The 17,502-nt window shown below is 39.0% G+C and overlaps 1 protein-coding gene across 2 annotated transcripts in view; it reads right to left on the bottom strand.

Moving 5' to 3' along the window:
• SECISBP2L (SECIS binding protein 2 like) overlaps window positions 1-10,668 on the bottom strand; it is a 31,568-nt gene extending 20,900 nt beyond the window's left edge. For both annotated transcript variants that reach the window (XM_052807485.1, XM_052807486.1), the window contains exon 1: window positions 10,485-10,668. In XM_052807485.1, the coding sequence (XP_052663445.1) occupies window positions 10,485-10,502 (18 nt within the window). In that variant the 5' untranslated portion in view covers window positions 10,503-10,668. The remainder of the gene's footprint in view (window positions 1-10,484) is intronic.
• Between the last annotated feature and the right edge of the window lie 6,834 nt (window positions 10,669-17,502).

Raw genomic sequence — 17,502 nt, 5'->3', positions numbered from 1 at the left:
TAAATACAATCATAAATTGTTTGGTAAAATTTACATTCATAAAGTTTTATGGTAATTGCACAAATAGCAGGCAAATGGATGACAGACTACAGGATTTCTGCAGTAAACTGAAAGAGATGAAAAACAGTTGGCAAGTGCTTGTTACATCCTTCCAATCAACACAAAGTGTAATACAGATCACCAACATTTAGCATTTGTATTAACCTTTACATTTTCAAAGTGCAATACAAACACTAATTAATTTAAAAGGGACTGAAGTTCAGATCTTGCAGAGGATATACTAGTCTGAGCACAGAAAGAAATCAAATTAGCACTGTAGGTGGAGCACAGTTGTGTAGGCTTTCATAAGTGAAACCAACATATGGAAGATGTAGTAAATGCCTAGCCTGCTCTACAAAATTGACCATGTTCCTAAGCAATTATAAAGAAGATTTTTCAGCAGTAAGCCATAGGTTTACTGCTAAAATAGATGGTGTATCACAGAAGAACCACACACACATATTCCATCTGCACAATTTTAAAGAATATGATTAAATTTTGCCATGAAGGCATTAAAGACTGCTTAGAAATAAGTTTTAAACTGCACTTTCAAAGAAAAGTATCTCCCCCAGTCCCAAAGGTATCCTCAACAGTTTATAAGTTGTTTTTACCCTCACTTTTGGTCTTGTACGGAATAGCTGGATCTTTAACAGTGAAAATACATAAAAATACTTAAATACTGAGAATATATGAAATATTAAATAGAGCATTTTTCATTGTTTAAGTAAGACAACAGCAGATCCAAAGTACCCTTAAATTCTATATTCCATTATAAGTTACATTCAGCCAAAAAAGATCTTTTTGGTACAAAGATTTCAGCTTAATTATACTTGTCTCACATTAACATCTCATAGAACACCAATTTCTAGGAAGATTCTCTCTAAAGCAAGCAAGGACTCCAGAAACTTTTTCCTTCCATTTGTCTGAGAAAGAATTCCAAAGGCAACACAACCTGTACAAGTACATGCTCTTATTTTACAAAAAGGAGAACCTGAAGGTTTGATGTGCTGAGGACAGTCTTATATCCTTGCCACTACCTGTGGAACATCCACATGAGCAGAAACAGTTAAACAATGGGAGTTCTGAAAATATCATGGCAAGTAGTCCTGCATCTACCACACACTTCTCAGCCCTTGTCCTCGCTCTGTGTCAAATCCACAATCCATCCAGAGACAGCCTTACTGTCCAATATCTGAATCTATAAACTTACTTAAAAAGTCCCCCCAAATTTATTTTTTTTAAATAAGATCCCATATTTGTTTAGCAGCAAGGGGGTGGAGGTGGTGGGAGGGGTAAGTTGAAAAATGTTTTGAAAATACAGTTGTCCCAGTCAGTAAGAAAAGCTACTTTTACTTCACGAGTAGGTACTTTAATATATCAGACTGAACTAGAAAAAGTGAGGTCAAGGCCCACTCATGCAGAGTATCGGATCTTTGTTTAGTCTGATACACTTACATACAAGAAAATGTAATTACTGAGCAAAAGGTAAAATCATCAAGTAAACTACTGAGACCATGAGTTACACTGTAATTCACCACGAGTTGAAAACCAACTGGTATTTAAGCACTTTGCTGTCATGTACTCGAGGAGAGGGAAACAAAAACCATAGCTGATACTGCAAAAGCTCCCTAACTTTCATATAAAGTATTATATTCACTATTAAATCATCATAAGTAGCAGTGACTGATGCATTATATTTTTATAATATCGAAGTACTTTCAATACATATTACTTATGATTGTAATATTAGAATTCCCTGTCAATTTCAAAAATTAAATGAAAAATTTTGCTCAATGCATTTTTTCCAACTCCAAATATGACATTCAAACTAAGTAACTGCAAAGACAATCACTCTATAACAGCTATTTAGATGACTTGTACCAGTGGAATCAAACTTTTCCTACAGAAAGTATTATATACAAAGGGTCTGCCTCTGTTTTTATATTTACCCTTCCATTATCAAATTTGCTAATTCATACTTCTTTCATGAGATTTTATGCAGTATTAGCTCAGATTTCACCATTAGCCATTTTCTGTAAACACCAGTTCACCAAATAATTTCTATTTAAACATCACTCACTTTTTCCAAATACTGTGCACCTTAGTAAAATGAACTTGAGAGCTTCCTCCTGTGCTTATAAGTGAAACACTGCTTAGGATAGGAGACTATTGTCTGCAGGATGTCTGCAAGTATTAGCTTGAGATCAAAGTTAGATCCTTAACAACTTTGATGGTAGGACATTCTGCAAGCCACAGTAACCAAGGCCAAAGCTTGTTTAGAATTGAACTGAGAATTTTTTAAAAAATGATACAAAATGGGGGAAATAACACAGAAATCATTAAGTAGAGAGTCCATGATTATTTTTAACCATTTCTTGATAAGCTTCTCTGTGATTGGACTTGTCACAAGCATGCTGGGAAAGCAGAAGTGTCCCTTCCAACAAAATGAGTCTCTGCTTTGATATGCTTATTTAGTAAGAACATCAGTAATTTACAGATAAAATTGTAGCATAACAGACCTGAAGTTTTAGCAGCAGAGGAAAACAACATCTAAAAAAATAAATAAAAGGATAAAAGTGAAACTAGAGTGGCAGGGAGAAAAAAGTATGTCTTAGCAAGTGACAAGATACCCCATCCTTGTCAAAAAGTGGTTATTAATGACTGTTCTGAAAATGCTTATGGCTACAACCACCAATACAGAAGCATCACCACCTGCTGTGCAACAAGGTCTGCATTACGGTGGAACAATCACTTTCATATTAACTAAATGAATTTCTTGATCACTAGGTAGTAGGCGAGCATTCCTTCCTTCTACATTAACTCTTTCAACTCCTGAAGTTACATTCAGAGGAAAAGCTGTGGTGCAGTTGCAGCAGCAGCACTGAACTTGTGCAACACAAATCAAACACCCTGCTCATCCCAGAGCTTCCTCTCTGACCTCAGTCAGGCACATCACTCAGCTGCCAGGTGACTCACTCACCCTCTGCAAAACTCCAAGGCATTCTCCTCAACACACAGCACCATGAAGATAAATACTTCTCATTAAAAAAAACCAACCAAACAAACACTGTCAAGTGCTTACATACAGTGATCATGTAATAAATAACAGATACCAACACTGAAATCCCTCCCTGAAAACTAAGTTGGGTTTTTTCATGCTACTGCAAGATTGCCAGGCAAAAATATTTGCTTAAGAATAGATTCAGTTGTGGGCTGGCCTACAAAACTAGGTGGCATAAACATTAAAGGAACACACACATCCATAGAAAATTCAACAGTAAAACTAGGATGAGTACTTTACAAATATGGTATTCTTAATGAAGCACTGAAAACTTTCAAACAACAATTCCTAATCTCCTGGTCACTATCTCCCAGCAACATGTCAAGTGAACTTTAGCCAAGATACTAATTATAAACCACTCTAGTATTGGCTCAGAAATAGTCAAAACATTTTGGTTGTGATTCAGGTTGGGAAAAGATTCCCTATTTTAAAGGTCTTTCCTGTCTGACTGTCTGCTCTTAGATTATTTTGGGAGATTGATGTGGAAATACAAAAATCATTCCTTAATGGCGAGTCACTTGCAGAATGGTCTCATTACAATGATTTTTGTGATATTGTATTACATCATCATTCTTTATTAGTATTATGAGAACAGTCTTTCACATGAAGTACTAAAAAACGGGAGATATAACTGATCAAAGCAGAAACCAAATGACTCCCATCAGCAAGGCTGCCATAGCAAAGTATTTCTTGTCAATTTGTGAAGATAATCCCTACCTTACTTTTCCATCCAAGTATTTTGGATAAAATTTGATTTATTTAAATCTCTCCAGTAAAAATATGATTATACATCTTCTAGGTTTTGGTGGTTGTTTTTTTTTAATTTATTAAAAAACCAACCAAACACACCACTTATGTAATTTGACAAGTTTAAGAAAATTTCATTTGAATTCTTCTGCTTGATTTTGCTAGGTTCAAACAACTCAGGGATGCCCAAACTAGACAGACAACTTCAATGCTTCCTGTTGCCCAGTCTCTTATACAGGTAATGATTAAGTATGGGTATGACAGAACAATTGGCTGATTTATTTAATTACCATTTTCTGTATGGCTCATAACATATTTAGCTTACCTATAGAGGTAAAATAAAGATAGAGCATATCCTGTAGTCATAAACATCTATGGGTGTATCTGAAAGTTAATTTCTTTTTTCACCTACAGAAATTTGATAGTGTCTGTTGTTTCAAGGAATCAAAACTGCATTTCAGAAGTCTTTTACATGCATTATACCTTAAACACTGTTTTCTTATGCAATTTAATCTGTACCTACAGGTTGGTTTGGTTTGTGGAGGGGTTTTTTTTAATGGTTCCAAGAAACTTGTTTCAGCAAAAAGAAGAACTTAGGGCAAACATCTGCTTTTAAATTTTGCACTTTGTTCTGTAGGCACTATGTATATATATGTGTATATATGCTAACTCCCCAGAACAGCAACTGAAAACTTAAAAGCCTTAATACAGGTGTTTCAAAAATCATTCTGCAAGCATAATACAAACAATACTCAGCACAACTGATACATTTCATTAAACAACAAGGCCCCATTTCCACTTCAGGGTAGAAAACAAAGACAGCTCAAGTGTATTACCAACTAAACAAAATTAGCTTCAATATATTACTTCCTTATAGTATTTTACCAGTTCCTCTAAATACTTTAAAATTCCTTTTTACAAAGGCTGTATCTTCAGATGAGGACAGTAAACTTAAACTTAAAGCAAAAAGGGGAAACAAATAGACTAAGTCAGGTCAGATTGCTAACCAAACCAAAATATAAACAGAATTAACTCTCCAATGTTATTATCCAGACATTTCAGTACATTTCACAGATGGCTAGTGGTTTCATTTGACACCCGAGGGAAACAGAATAGCAATGCTAAATAATTTGCCCAAAGTTATCTAAGTAGATTTTTTAGGACTATGGTTTTCTCAGCTAGGAGGAAGGGTTCATGAAGACAGACAGCAAAGTAACTCTTCTTTTTAATAAATGGCATTTAAGGTCTTCTGGCTCCTAATATGTTGTCTGAACACCAGAAATAATATTCCCTTAATAATGTGAGAAGTGAAACAAGAAGCAAAAGAAAAGAATTATCAATTTAGTAGTAAAGGTGCTGCTAATTTCTCATTGTAGTGGACAAGCAAAAAAATATCTCCAACTGAGACTTATTTCTTTTAACAGGTTGTCTCTGTGCTTCTTTGGCCAGATACAGAAATAATACTGCCAAATAAAACAGTTCATTGGATTTGTTTTTTTAAATACCATGTTGACATGCTTAAGACTCAGTGGAAAACGCAACCAATGACAACTGAATTAAACTCCAGAATAAGACATGAGATTTTTTTTAAATAGCATTTTGTTTCAGAAGCAAATACTAAGCACATAAAATGAAGTGCATGCAAATATGTATGAATGTAATTCTTCAAAGATTTCATCCACACAGTACACATGGAGTGACAAGTGCAAATGAACAGAACTAACAGGACTGATCGTGCCACTGGTTTGTAACCACAAGCAAACAAAAAGAATTAGACAAGAAAGATTTGTCAAACGCTAAAGGATTTGGGGAACATTCCTACACTTTTCCTAATCCTTACAACAGGGCACTTGTGATACTAACTTGTGCTCTAAGTGCTCTCACAGTATTGGGATTTACTCTAGCCTGCCTCCACTAAAAAATTAGCACTTTGCCCCTGACATCAGTAAACACAGGGTCAGACCCTAAATAGTTAATATAAAGTAATATATGTTTTTGATCAGGCAATCTAAAGGCAAATATTGCAAGACCAAACAATTTTATTTTGGAGTGCAACTTTTTCACATTTATTCAACCTTTCACATCACAAAGCTAAACAAAGCTTTTTTGAAATTGACCTTTGATAAATTTATATTTAGAATCGACTTTGGTTAAATCATGCTGAAACATCACATTTTCAATCAGTTGCCTATTCATGGAGGCACACCCCTTCAAAAGAAACCAAGATTTATACAGAAGTCTCTTTTGTAGATATCCCTAGTTTCAATTTACAAAATGTTTTGCAGTAGCTCATTACATATTTCAGTCCAACAATTACAACTCTTTCAAGACAGCATATATACTGAAGCGATCCTTTGTTTCCTATATAAAAGCTACTGTAGTCATCAACAGCTGCAAAGACAGAAGATGACACAAGCAGGAACAGACTGGTAAACTTTGTCCTATAGTTATAGAACTGTATGTTTAATCTTAGAAAAGTTTTTGTTCATTGTAGCTTAACGTCATTCAGCATTTTCCATTAAATAGGATCTCTGTCAGCTTGCTCTCTTCGAAGAGAACACTTGGATATCAATCTTACCACTTACAGGGTGAGAAAACAGACACAGATGCCACATTTCAGAGGACTATAGTAAAATCAGCTGTTTTGCTGTCTCAAAGTCTGGAAACAAGAAGTCTCATCACAAATGTAAGGTAAAAACATAGCTCAAAACTTTTTTTTTTTTAAATCCTGCTTCTTAATTTTTAATTTGAAAGTCATTTTAGTAGTAAGAACAGGTCACATTTCATCTATTTTAAGAGAAACTTCACAAATATGGAAGCCATTGTTTCTATAATTAGTTGCTTCTAAGTGGCAGATACTTCAGGAATGGTAAATATGCAGTCCAACTGGAAACACCAGCAGCAGGCCGTTTAACAAAGCACAAAATTTAATCCTGCCTATTTAGATTAAACATAGTAATTTCAATGCAACACTTAAAGCAAATATACTATGAAGTTAGTCTTTCCCTTTTCCCTCAGCTCACAATAAGGGAACCATGCATAATTCTCTTCCCTTTCACAGAAGAAAGTACCATGCTCAGAATATAATAAAGCTAAGTATTAAAATTTTTCCGTATATGTAGAAAACGAGCAGGTGGCAGAACACAAGTTGGCATGTTTAAACTCAAAACCAGAATATTCTAGAAAAGAGGGGGAAAAATAAAATTTAATATTTACAGTTACAAAGCTTGTCCAAAGATAAGCAACCTACCAACAGGATCCTCTTATCTAGTTAACAGCATGTAACAGTACAAACTTCTAAACTCACACTATCAATGTGAAATAGTAATATCTGAATGCTTTGTAGCCTATTTACTAGAAGTATTAATACAAACCATTCATGTAGATCAGCTTACTCATCTCCACAAACTAGTCAATGATAAATAAATTTGTCATCAAAAAGTTAAGATGTTCAAATATCATATCAATAACACTTAAATTCACTGGAGAACAAATTCTATAATAAGGTAATACAAAACTCTCTCACAAAATCTAAATTCTTCTGCACTTTCAAGGTTCAAGAAAAAGCAACATGCAAAACTTATAGCACAGGGAAACTGACCTTTTCCACTTTGCCTCAGTTGAAAAGCCTGCCATGGGTAAGAAACACTGAAGGAAATTGGATAGGATAAAGAGCACAAAACAGTGATCTAGATCTACTTCTGTGGCAAGTATATTATCAAGCCAACTGTTGAATGGTCAAGAACAGCAGAGGCAAGCAGAACAGGCTGTCTTTAAGCAATACTAATACAAAACACAGGTCACTGATTTTGCAACTTCACCTGATTTCTCAACTGCACTAATAGAACCAAATGTCTTAATCACAGGGCAAGAGAAATGTATAAAACTTAGTAAAAATCAAAGCACAGCAGTACCCTCGAGAGGGAAGGTTGCTTCTCTTTAGTTTTCTACCACAATCAGCCTCAATAGAAAGAACGCCAGAGGTCACACGCTGAGTTTTATCTCTTGTAGAAAAACAACCTACACTTCACTGCTGAAACCCATAGACTTTTTAATGGGAACAGTTTCAGTTCTGGCACAGACAGAAGTAAACTTCCACACCCACTACAAAAATCACAACACAACCTATCATAAAATAATCGTTTTTAAACAGCTTTATTATGTTTTCTTCTATGTCAGCTGCCAAAATACCACTGAGCATATTATAACGAGCAAAACCATACCAGGCTTTAGGTAACAGAAACCTGAAGGGCAATCTACAAGTGACATCTTTTTGTCATTTAGGTGTCCAAATGTTGTTGGTGCATGACATCTGATACTGATTTCCTGGGCTAACACCACTAAAGACTGTTCAAATACATTCCGCATCAAAAGCATTTGCAATTCCCCCTTTACTCTTGAAATACTATACTTTACCATAGTACAATATTCCTACTCCTTCATGTTCTAATTCCACAGTAGTCACTCCTATCAGCAAGTACAGTTACCATACTGTGGCTGAGAAAGTATTCTGGGGGAAAGGGGAAAAGAGGATAACTACTCTTAACACACATCTGCATGCTTTAATATTCATTTATCAGATGCCATGCAATACAGGTGCAGAAAGGAGCCCAAATCAAAGAAAAGATGGAACAGCACCCAAAACTGATGCAACCTTACCAAACACACTGGTAAAGGAGATTACATTCAATTCTTACAGCACAAAAGGTTCAAACCCACAGCATTTAGGGATCTCCTAATCAAGATGCTACTGTATAATAAGACAAAAGCAACAAGATAGTTGAATCATTTTAGAAACTCATAAGGTATTAATTATTTGTCTGCCTGGAAGCCTTACTAGTGGATAAGGAAGCAAGAGTACTAGATATGCTGCAAACAGAATAAAAAAAAGAAGGTGGCTCCTGCTTCAAACAGCTTAACTGCACCTCCAAGTTGAAGTATTGCACTTAGTTAAGATAATCACATAGAGTCAACACTTCACACTGAATAACACAATGATTCTCAGTTTTTATGAGCTATTTCCAACAAATAAAAAGAGAATGGTTTGACAGGGGCATGTGTGTGAACCTCCAGTAACAAAGAGCTCAAGCAACAAGAAATAAATATTTCACAAGTGTACTGCAGCACTAATTACAGATGAACCAAAGGTGGGGGGTGGAACCCACACCAAACCCCAAGATTTTAAAGTAAAAAGTACAACAAAGTAGACTAATGTAAATTTTACAGAATAGGATCAGTTTTTCTACATGAAGGCAAATAAGCAAGCATAAAAAAAATGAATTTAAAATCATTATCACACCAGAAAAACCTAGTAAGAAAGACACAGTGAGAGCCATACTGTAATAAGATACTATTCACTAACTTCCTTAGACCTATATACAAAATGAAAAGCAATTTATCTTTACAGAGTGCATTATTACTCAGTATCTACTGTGCTATAGGAGCTTGTGTTGTTTTATTGATTAACCCTACTATCAGAACCCCTGCAGATGCCAAAGCTGAAAACTACAAAGAAAGCTGTAATTCATGAATTTTCAACACATTCCTCTGAAACAGAAGCTTAAAAGTAAGATCAGATTGTTATGGATGGTAACACTCATTTCAGATATGTCTTTTGGAACTACCTCCTGATAATGAAACATTTTATTGCATATATGTAACAAATCATATGAACTCGTAAATCCCAGCTTAAGCTCCTTCATACCGACAGCTTGAACGGTCTTAAGAATAACGCGAACTGATCGCCTTGACAAAGCCAAGTCAAACATTGAAGAAAAAACCCCAGCAACTTGCAGAATCAGTGAGCTATACCCACTCTTTCCCACCCAGCTAACCAGCTGAGACCATCAGCTATGTCCTAACACTGAAAACTTCAACCTGAACCCGGTATTTACAGTATTTCAACAAGAGCGACATGTCTCTCGCATTGCAAAGTTCTCGAGAAGCCTGCAAAAGTCTCTTCCAGTGACCTGGCAGGTTTAAATTAAATGTCACTAACTGCAGTCATTCCCTAAGCTTGAAACAAAGCCTGAAGGAACAGGAGGGAGAAGGCCAAACCGGAGCTTTACATCCCTTTGCGAATACCAAGGGGAGATGCTCCCGGCTTTCCAGTCCACCCAGACAGGCCGAGGCCAGGCTCTGCCGGGGCTGGGGACGGGCACGGCCTGACGCCTCCCGCCCCGGGAGAGGGGAACGGCGGCCGCCTTACCAACCCGGCAAACACACGCCGAGCTCCCGCTTCCAGCCTCGGAAACGCCCCGCCTGAAGCCTCCCGGGGCCCTTCTTCGGCGGGGAAGTACGGCAGGCCCCCTCACGACCACCGGTCCCCGTCCCGTTCCGCCCCCACCCCCCCCCCCCCGCGAGCCACCGCCGGGCTCGGCAGGCCGCGGGCCGCGCCCTACCCCTCCGCTCGGCCGCTGCCCGACGGGACGGGCCTGACAGACGCGCGTCTGGCAGAGCCGGGCCGCCGTCTCGGCGCGACGCGGCGCTCCCCTCCCTCTCCTCTCCTCTCCCCGCCCGCCCCCTGCCTGCCTCCCTGCCTGCCTCCCTGCCTGCCTCACCGCGGCGCCGAGGCGTCGCAGCCCCCTCCCGCCACAGCTGTTTACGGTCTCCTCAGCGCCGAGCCCGCCCCTCGCACCTTGTCGGCTTTGTCCATGGCTCCAGCTGGGCTGGGCGGCGGCTCTAATAAGGACGGCAGAGAGCCCGAGCCGCCTCCCCCATGGCGCTCGCTTCCCCCGCTGGGCTCCCGCACACACCCAGAGCGGCGCTGGCCCCGCTCGCAGCTATCACGGAAACCGACCCCGGCTACGCCACGGCCGGGGGCGGGGCGGGGCGGGAGGGCGGGCGGCGGGGAGGGATCATCTGGGACGGAAGCCGGGCGGGCCCAAACCGCGCGGAACGCCTTCGCCCGAGCGGCGGCGGGCGGGCGGGCGCGCTCGCCCCGCCCCGCCCCGCCCTGCCCTGCCCTGCCCTGCCGCGGGGGGCGGGGGTGGGGTGGGCCGGGCCGTGTTCTGGCCGCCCGAAAGCAAGCGAGGCTGCGACTTCTTAAAGAAATCTTCAAACGTAAACGGGGAGCGGGGCCGTGTTACCCCCTCTGCCCAAGGCCGTCGCGTAGGCAGCGCTTCTGCCTGCGGCGGGTGAGGGCGGCAGGTGCGTTGCGGGGCCCGGTCTCCTCAGAGGTGGTGTCAGGGGATTCTCAGGCCGGCAGTGTCCTTGAAATTATCTGGAACATTCAAGAGGAAGAAAAAAAAATAATAATCTGTGATTTATTTAGAGGCAGAAAGCTAAAGATGTCACCCAAGCGTCCCGAGCGCAGGGCTGGGCTGCGCGGCGGCGGCGGCTCCCGGGCCGGGCCGGGCCCGGCCCCACGGCGGCCTGGCGCTCCTGCCGGCCCTTCGTCCGCCCGGCCCAGCCCCAGCGGCTGGAGTCCATCAGCTTGCGTGCCGGCTCGCTGCCGTTACGGGAGGGAAACTTTAGGACGTGGCTTGGGCACGGCTCGTGTGAAGTTTCTCTTATTTATTTTGCTGCCCTGGTTTTCACTTGCGTTTAATTATTGTGTTGCCAGCAAAGTCCGCGAGACCACGTTCACCCCCGAGACTGGGGAGGGTGGGAGGGAAACGCGAGCAGCAGCCAGTGCCGCGTAGCAACGTCTGCTCCCATCCGCGTGTTGAGTAGGTAATGATCCTACGCTTCATTAAGCTAGTATGTTTGTTGCCTTGGGTTTAATGCAAATCGAGCATGATTTATTTACAACGTGGTTGATAATGTTTTATCAATGTTCCTAAGTCATGGCAAGGAAAAAAAAAAAAAAAAGTAGAACTAGACTAAGTACCTTTGTAAAAGAAGTACGCAAAGGATATTCTGGAGCAGACTCTTGAGCGCTTCCAGGTAAAATACATTTGTAAAATGTATTAATACAAGAAGCAGGTTTCTGCTTGATACAGGTTCTTGTGAGGAATAAATGGTCCAGTTAAGGGAAAAAGTAAGAGAGCCTGTATCTGAATTTCACAGAGATAAAACTACCAAAAATGTCTCTACAGAGCTATCTTGCTAGAGATTTAACCTTTACTTTATAATTATTTAATCTTTCCAGATTTATGTTCATTATGCTATGTAACAATTTATTCTACTTTATAAAAATTTTATTTCTTGGATTAATCAACATAAGCCCTTTGTATTAAGAGTTGCTCTTCACCATTAAAACTTCTTATGTAACATATGGTATTATGAAGATGGCTATTACAGTTGCACAGTAAGATCTCATCTTGCCAACAGATGACACAGAGAACTTGTGTAGACTGTCACTGCCTTCTGTGCTATTCATCCACATCAGCAGGATCACCATCTTAAGTGTCACTTTTGCCTACATGTCTGCAATGTTACTTTCGTTCTGTGACTTAAGTCTTCATGGGGTTGCAGCCAACAAAATCATATGTCCCATGGAGCATATGGGAAAGGGAGAGGGTGAAGTTGTAATCCCAATTAAATGTAACTATGGTTTTTATTAACTTCAACGAGGACAGTGTTTTACTACAAATGAAGACAACAGGAGGGCTGCTGCAGCACCCTAATTGGTAACAGAAATTTCATCTTAACTGGAGAAGCTGCAGCAGTTGCACACTTTATATGCACTTCTGTATCCCAGCACTTTTCTTGATGAGATTAAATGGTCAGCAGAAGTAACACAAGTGTTCATAACCCTAGGAAGCTATTTCAAGGTAGTAACGCAGATTAATTTGAGGTTATGATGTTATGTTCCCAGTGGCTTTTACACAACGACATTGGTTATTTCAACGTAAGAAGTCAAGAAAGTAAAACTGGGGATTAAGCTGGTTGTATTAAGAGGTTTCAGCTGATGCAATGGAACAGCATTTCATCAGGCATTGATGAACTTAAATATGAGATGTAAATCTACAGATAAATAATTGTGAAACATAAAATAAGCCACCTAAACTTAATCTCTGTAAATCAGACAACAAATCTCTACTGAGTGAAATGTATTTTATTCCCAATAGTTGAATGTGTTTTGCTTATTTGTGCAAAATTAGGTTGTCTTATTTAAAACCTAGTCACTTTTCATCTCCCAAGTAATGTGGGAGAACTTGCCTGACTAGACAGAAAACAGTGAAAAAATCCCACTGAAATAACTAGAACAATTGTCTTCTTGTATTAGCACACCAGCATTTTAGTGTGGAATGCAGCTTAATTTGTCCAAATTGGTGCTGACCACTGAATATATATTATGACATTTGCTTAAGATAGTTGCTGTATTTTTAAAAAATAATGACTCATTATGGCAAGGCTGTTCATTATGAAATCCTTCTTTTGTTCCCAAGATACATACCAACAGAAAGGTCACACTTGAAAGGGCTGTTATGCATACTTAAACAACAGTAACAAGAACTTCTAAGATCTAAATTGGGCAGTGATTAAATAGACATCAGATCTACATAAATCTATACAATATACATAATACAGAAAGTCATTCTGGGTGACCTGAGTGGCCACTTGGGTGAAAAGAACTCAAGTCTCCCATAAAATTTAACTCTGTGTTATCACCAAAAAGAAAAACATACCAAAGCGTTTGGAACCAGTTATGTTAGATCTTCTATCCACAGCTATCACAACTATGCCAGGGTATCTGGTTACACCATCGTCATCTTGATCGAGTGTTGTGTAAGAGAACTCAACAGTGTTACGGTCCTTAAGGAACCCATAAAAAAATTTTTAAAAGCCTGTTCAATTTAAACACACTGGTAATTGCAGTAGCTGGGTTTGAATATTCAGTCCTAAGGGTCCAGTTCTCAAATCTGGCAGTTTGTAAACAATTATTGCTACTTTTTTATTGCAACATGGAGTAAATAAGTGAGTAGTTTGGAAGCAGAAATGATGCTCGAACCTAGTGGGTGGTGACTGCAATTTTGCTAATAAATTATTGGGTTTATTGCTACATCTGCTGGATAGTAGAGATACCCTTCCTGAATACAATGGAGGACACCGACCAAATGAAGAAAATCTAGGTCGACACAAAAAATGGGAGTTGAAACCAAAATATCTCAGCAGTACAGAAAGGCACTTGGTAATGACTGTATTCAGAATTAAAATCACAGGATTACAAGCAAACCTAACAGCATACCTGAGGCTACTCACACTCTCTACTTACTTAGGCTCTATTTGCATGTAGTGGGTATGAAGTCCTACAAAACATGTAAGGATGTGATTACGCACATCTCACTGAAATCAAGACAGCTTCTTATACTGACAGCTGAACATACGTATAAGCTTAATCACACTGGCGTGGAAGTATGAAATAAGGGTTGCTCAGTAACACCCCTGAGGTCTAAGCAGGCTGAGACTGAGCTCCCTGGCAGTACCACCTGAATGTGGACTGCAACAGCTCTAACAGGTTTGGAGGCTGCCACAGTGAGCAAGTGGAAGAGGCAGCAGGAATGAAGCTGACTCCACAATGACAGTTCTACTGGACCAGGACTAAAATCTTCAGCATAATTATAGAAAAAGACAAGTACAGAAAGCAAAGTATATATTGGCAAATAAACATCTGTATCTGATGACATGACATGTAGCATCCTGCACAGTCAGCTAAGGGCAGACGCAACAGGGAACATACTGCAACAAAGTGGGAAGGTGAGCTGTGAACTAGTCCATGAATCTGAGAATCACGATTCTGATAGCAACATGCAATTACTACCTGGCAGCAGGCAGAGTGAGCCCAGCACTCCCACTGAGAGCAGCTGCAAAGAGGCACTCAGAGCCAAGGAGGACAGATCCTGCCTTGCAACTCTTTGTAATAAGGCCAGGGAGGGATTAGCCTTTACTCTTGCTGTAATGCTTACAGTTATTACATCTAAAATTTAGATCTAATTCACATCTAGATGTGAAAATTTACATCTAAAATTGCTAAATATGCAATTATTACAATGCAGATGCAGTTTGCAATCTACCTTTCCACAGATTTAGAAGCATTTAAAGTGGCGGTAATACTTTCTGTCAATACCTTAATTAACACTTAACTATGAATAGCTGTGATGTAATATTTTACCTAGTTCTCTAATCTGGTTCTAAAACATATTTTTAACACTTTGAAAATAATAAAGTGACAGCTAAACTTTTATTTTTAAAGTCAGTATTAACATCTATATACGGAAATTTAGTTCAAATAACTGCTGTATTTTTGAGAAAGGAAGGGGTACTGTCCAGAGTGATGTCATTTTACTCTTAATCCACACATACACAGGTCCTGCCCAAGTAAATTAATTCACCACCTTGCAAAAAAGAAGTAAATGTGAAAATACAATCTTCAAATACAGACATGTTTTACAGCTGACAACTTCTGAGTAATTACAAAAATCAGTGTTTATTTACAGACTACAATTCAAATACCTTCATTGTATTATTCTGGCAGGTGCATTTCAGCTGCCTTGCCTTTTTTCTGTTCTCTTTTTTTTGTTTGTTTGTTATATTTCTAAGCCTATTTAAAATGAAAGGAAAATAAAATCCTCACTACATCATGGTTTCAGATCCAATCCATTAGAGAAGTACTTTGAGATGAGAAAAGAATGCATTCCTCCAAAGTATGTTTGATAAATAATAATAATAAAAAATCTAAAATACATGCAGACATAGCACCCACAACCTCCCAGATTTCGTTTGCATGATATTTGGTTTTAATGCATAAGCTGCCAGCAACTTAAAAGAGGGGTATATATATATACAGCTTAATCACTATTGTAATCTTACATAAGATTACAACAGCCATTAAAATGTTCTTTTGCAAACAGTGTTACTGGTACTAGCTAAGATGCCAGTTTGTCTTGTACCAACAGCAACAAAAGGTGTATAAAAACATCCAAAAGCATGTGAAAAGCATGGCTGCAACAATTGATGACAATTGCAGAAATTTAATGATTGGAACTGAGATTAGAGAATGCAGCGAGGCTGCTTAGCACTTCTTGAACAACCTGCAGTGCAATAATGTTATTTGAAAAAAAATTCATTCACCCCCTTCCTTCAACTGCTTTTTCACTTTGCCTGAGGAGGCAGAAATGACACCAGAGCCAGATCTAGCAGGGACTAAAAGTGGACTATAGCAACTACTAGCAATTTCTGCTGCAGTTGTATGACAACACAGCTCCTCCATATTTCCCTGCAGAAAATTCTCATCTTCCAGGTTAAGAATTATGAGAACTCAGAAAAGGGGTAGAATCCCTTAGGGATTATATAAATCTTCATTATGTGCCTAAAGCACAGATGCTAAGGCACTGTATGCATGAGTAAGAACTGAAGTCTGCCAAAACACACAACAATTTGTTAGAGGTAGACTGACACTTTTTCGGTCTAAAAACACATTGCTAGCCCTCATTATTCAAACTAATAGTCCTTCACTAGTTGGACTAGTCCTACTATAATTAGTCCTTCACAACAAAAAGATGAAACAAGGGAACTAGATGGATAGGACAAGATGTACTGCAGTATTCCCATTTCCTTCTTGGAAAAATCCAAACATGCCTCCCCAACAGACATAGTGGGGGTGGGAAAGGTTACATCAGTTACAACAGACAAGACGACTTTTTTTTTTTTAAGCAATACTAAGTTTACGCACAGTTCTTTTTTTCCCTCCTTTAGAAGAGAGTAGTTGTTCCATCCCACAGCAAGGGTGGCAGGAAATGGCAGAGAAAGGAAACCTGCTGAAATAGCTGTCATTGTCCCCTGTCCCCATGGGAAGGACAACCTTGGAAGATTGGCTATCCAAATTAAAGTCTCTGGATCTGTAGATAAAGGTCCTAATCACTGTGTGGTATTATTAAGTTCAATTTCACATCACCAGATCTTAGTGGAATTTTCAAAGTAAAAACTATGTTATACAACACAGCACTGTAAGGAAACAAAATACGAACAATGTACTTTAGTAAATGTTATCTACAGATTTTATGAAGAAAAAAACTTTGCTTAAAAACTAAGTTTGATTTATATTCATATTTACTATAATTTTAAGTAAGTGGATAAATTAGAAACACCTATTGGTAAAAATATGCATCAGTGAAGAAGAAATGCTCACCCAAGATTCAGCATCGTGCTACTTATGCAACATATGAAGTTTTACTGTGTAAACTCTAGGAAAAAAAAATAATCACTTGCTTTGACAACTGCAGAGCAAAATAATTTTCTAAGGGACATAACTATCCTTCAGGTGAAAGTTAATTTTACCCCATTTAATTATACATTGTTACCAATTTAAATCCTGCCCTAGGACATTGAGTTTACCATGCTGTCTTGCATGTATGTAATGGACATGTGTCATTTATTTTTCATTATTTTTGGGGTGGTGTTAATTGCTCTACATACACATTTTTCCTTCTACTATAACAATGACTGTGTGTGGCACTGCTTTGTACACCATTACACCATGCCCTCAGCTTTAAAATAGAGTACTTGCAGTTATGGAAGAAGTGACCCTACAAAATTTCTTCTACATTTCTGAGACCTGCAAGGTAATTTTTCTGTCAGCTCCAGACAAGCTGCTACAGGAAGAAAAATTGCTGTGGTCAACACTGCAGCTCTATATTTTAAATGGATCTGATGATCCCAAAACCTTAGGACGTGAAAGGCATGTGCCTACTGTGTGGTAAGACTTCAGG

Source organism: Harpia harpyja, chromosome 14 (assembly GCF_026419915.1).
Source record: "Harpia harpyja isolate bHarHar1 chromosome 14, bHarHar1 primary haplotype, whole genome shotgun sequence".
NCBI lineage: Eukaryota > Metazoa > Chordata > Aves > Accipitriformes > Accipitridae > Harpia > Harpia harpyja.
This window is presented reverse-complemented; position numbering and strand designations above follow the sequence as displayed.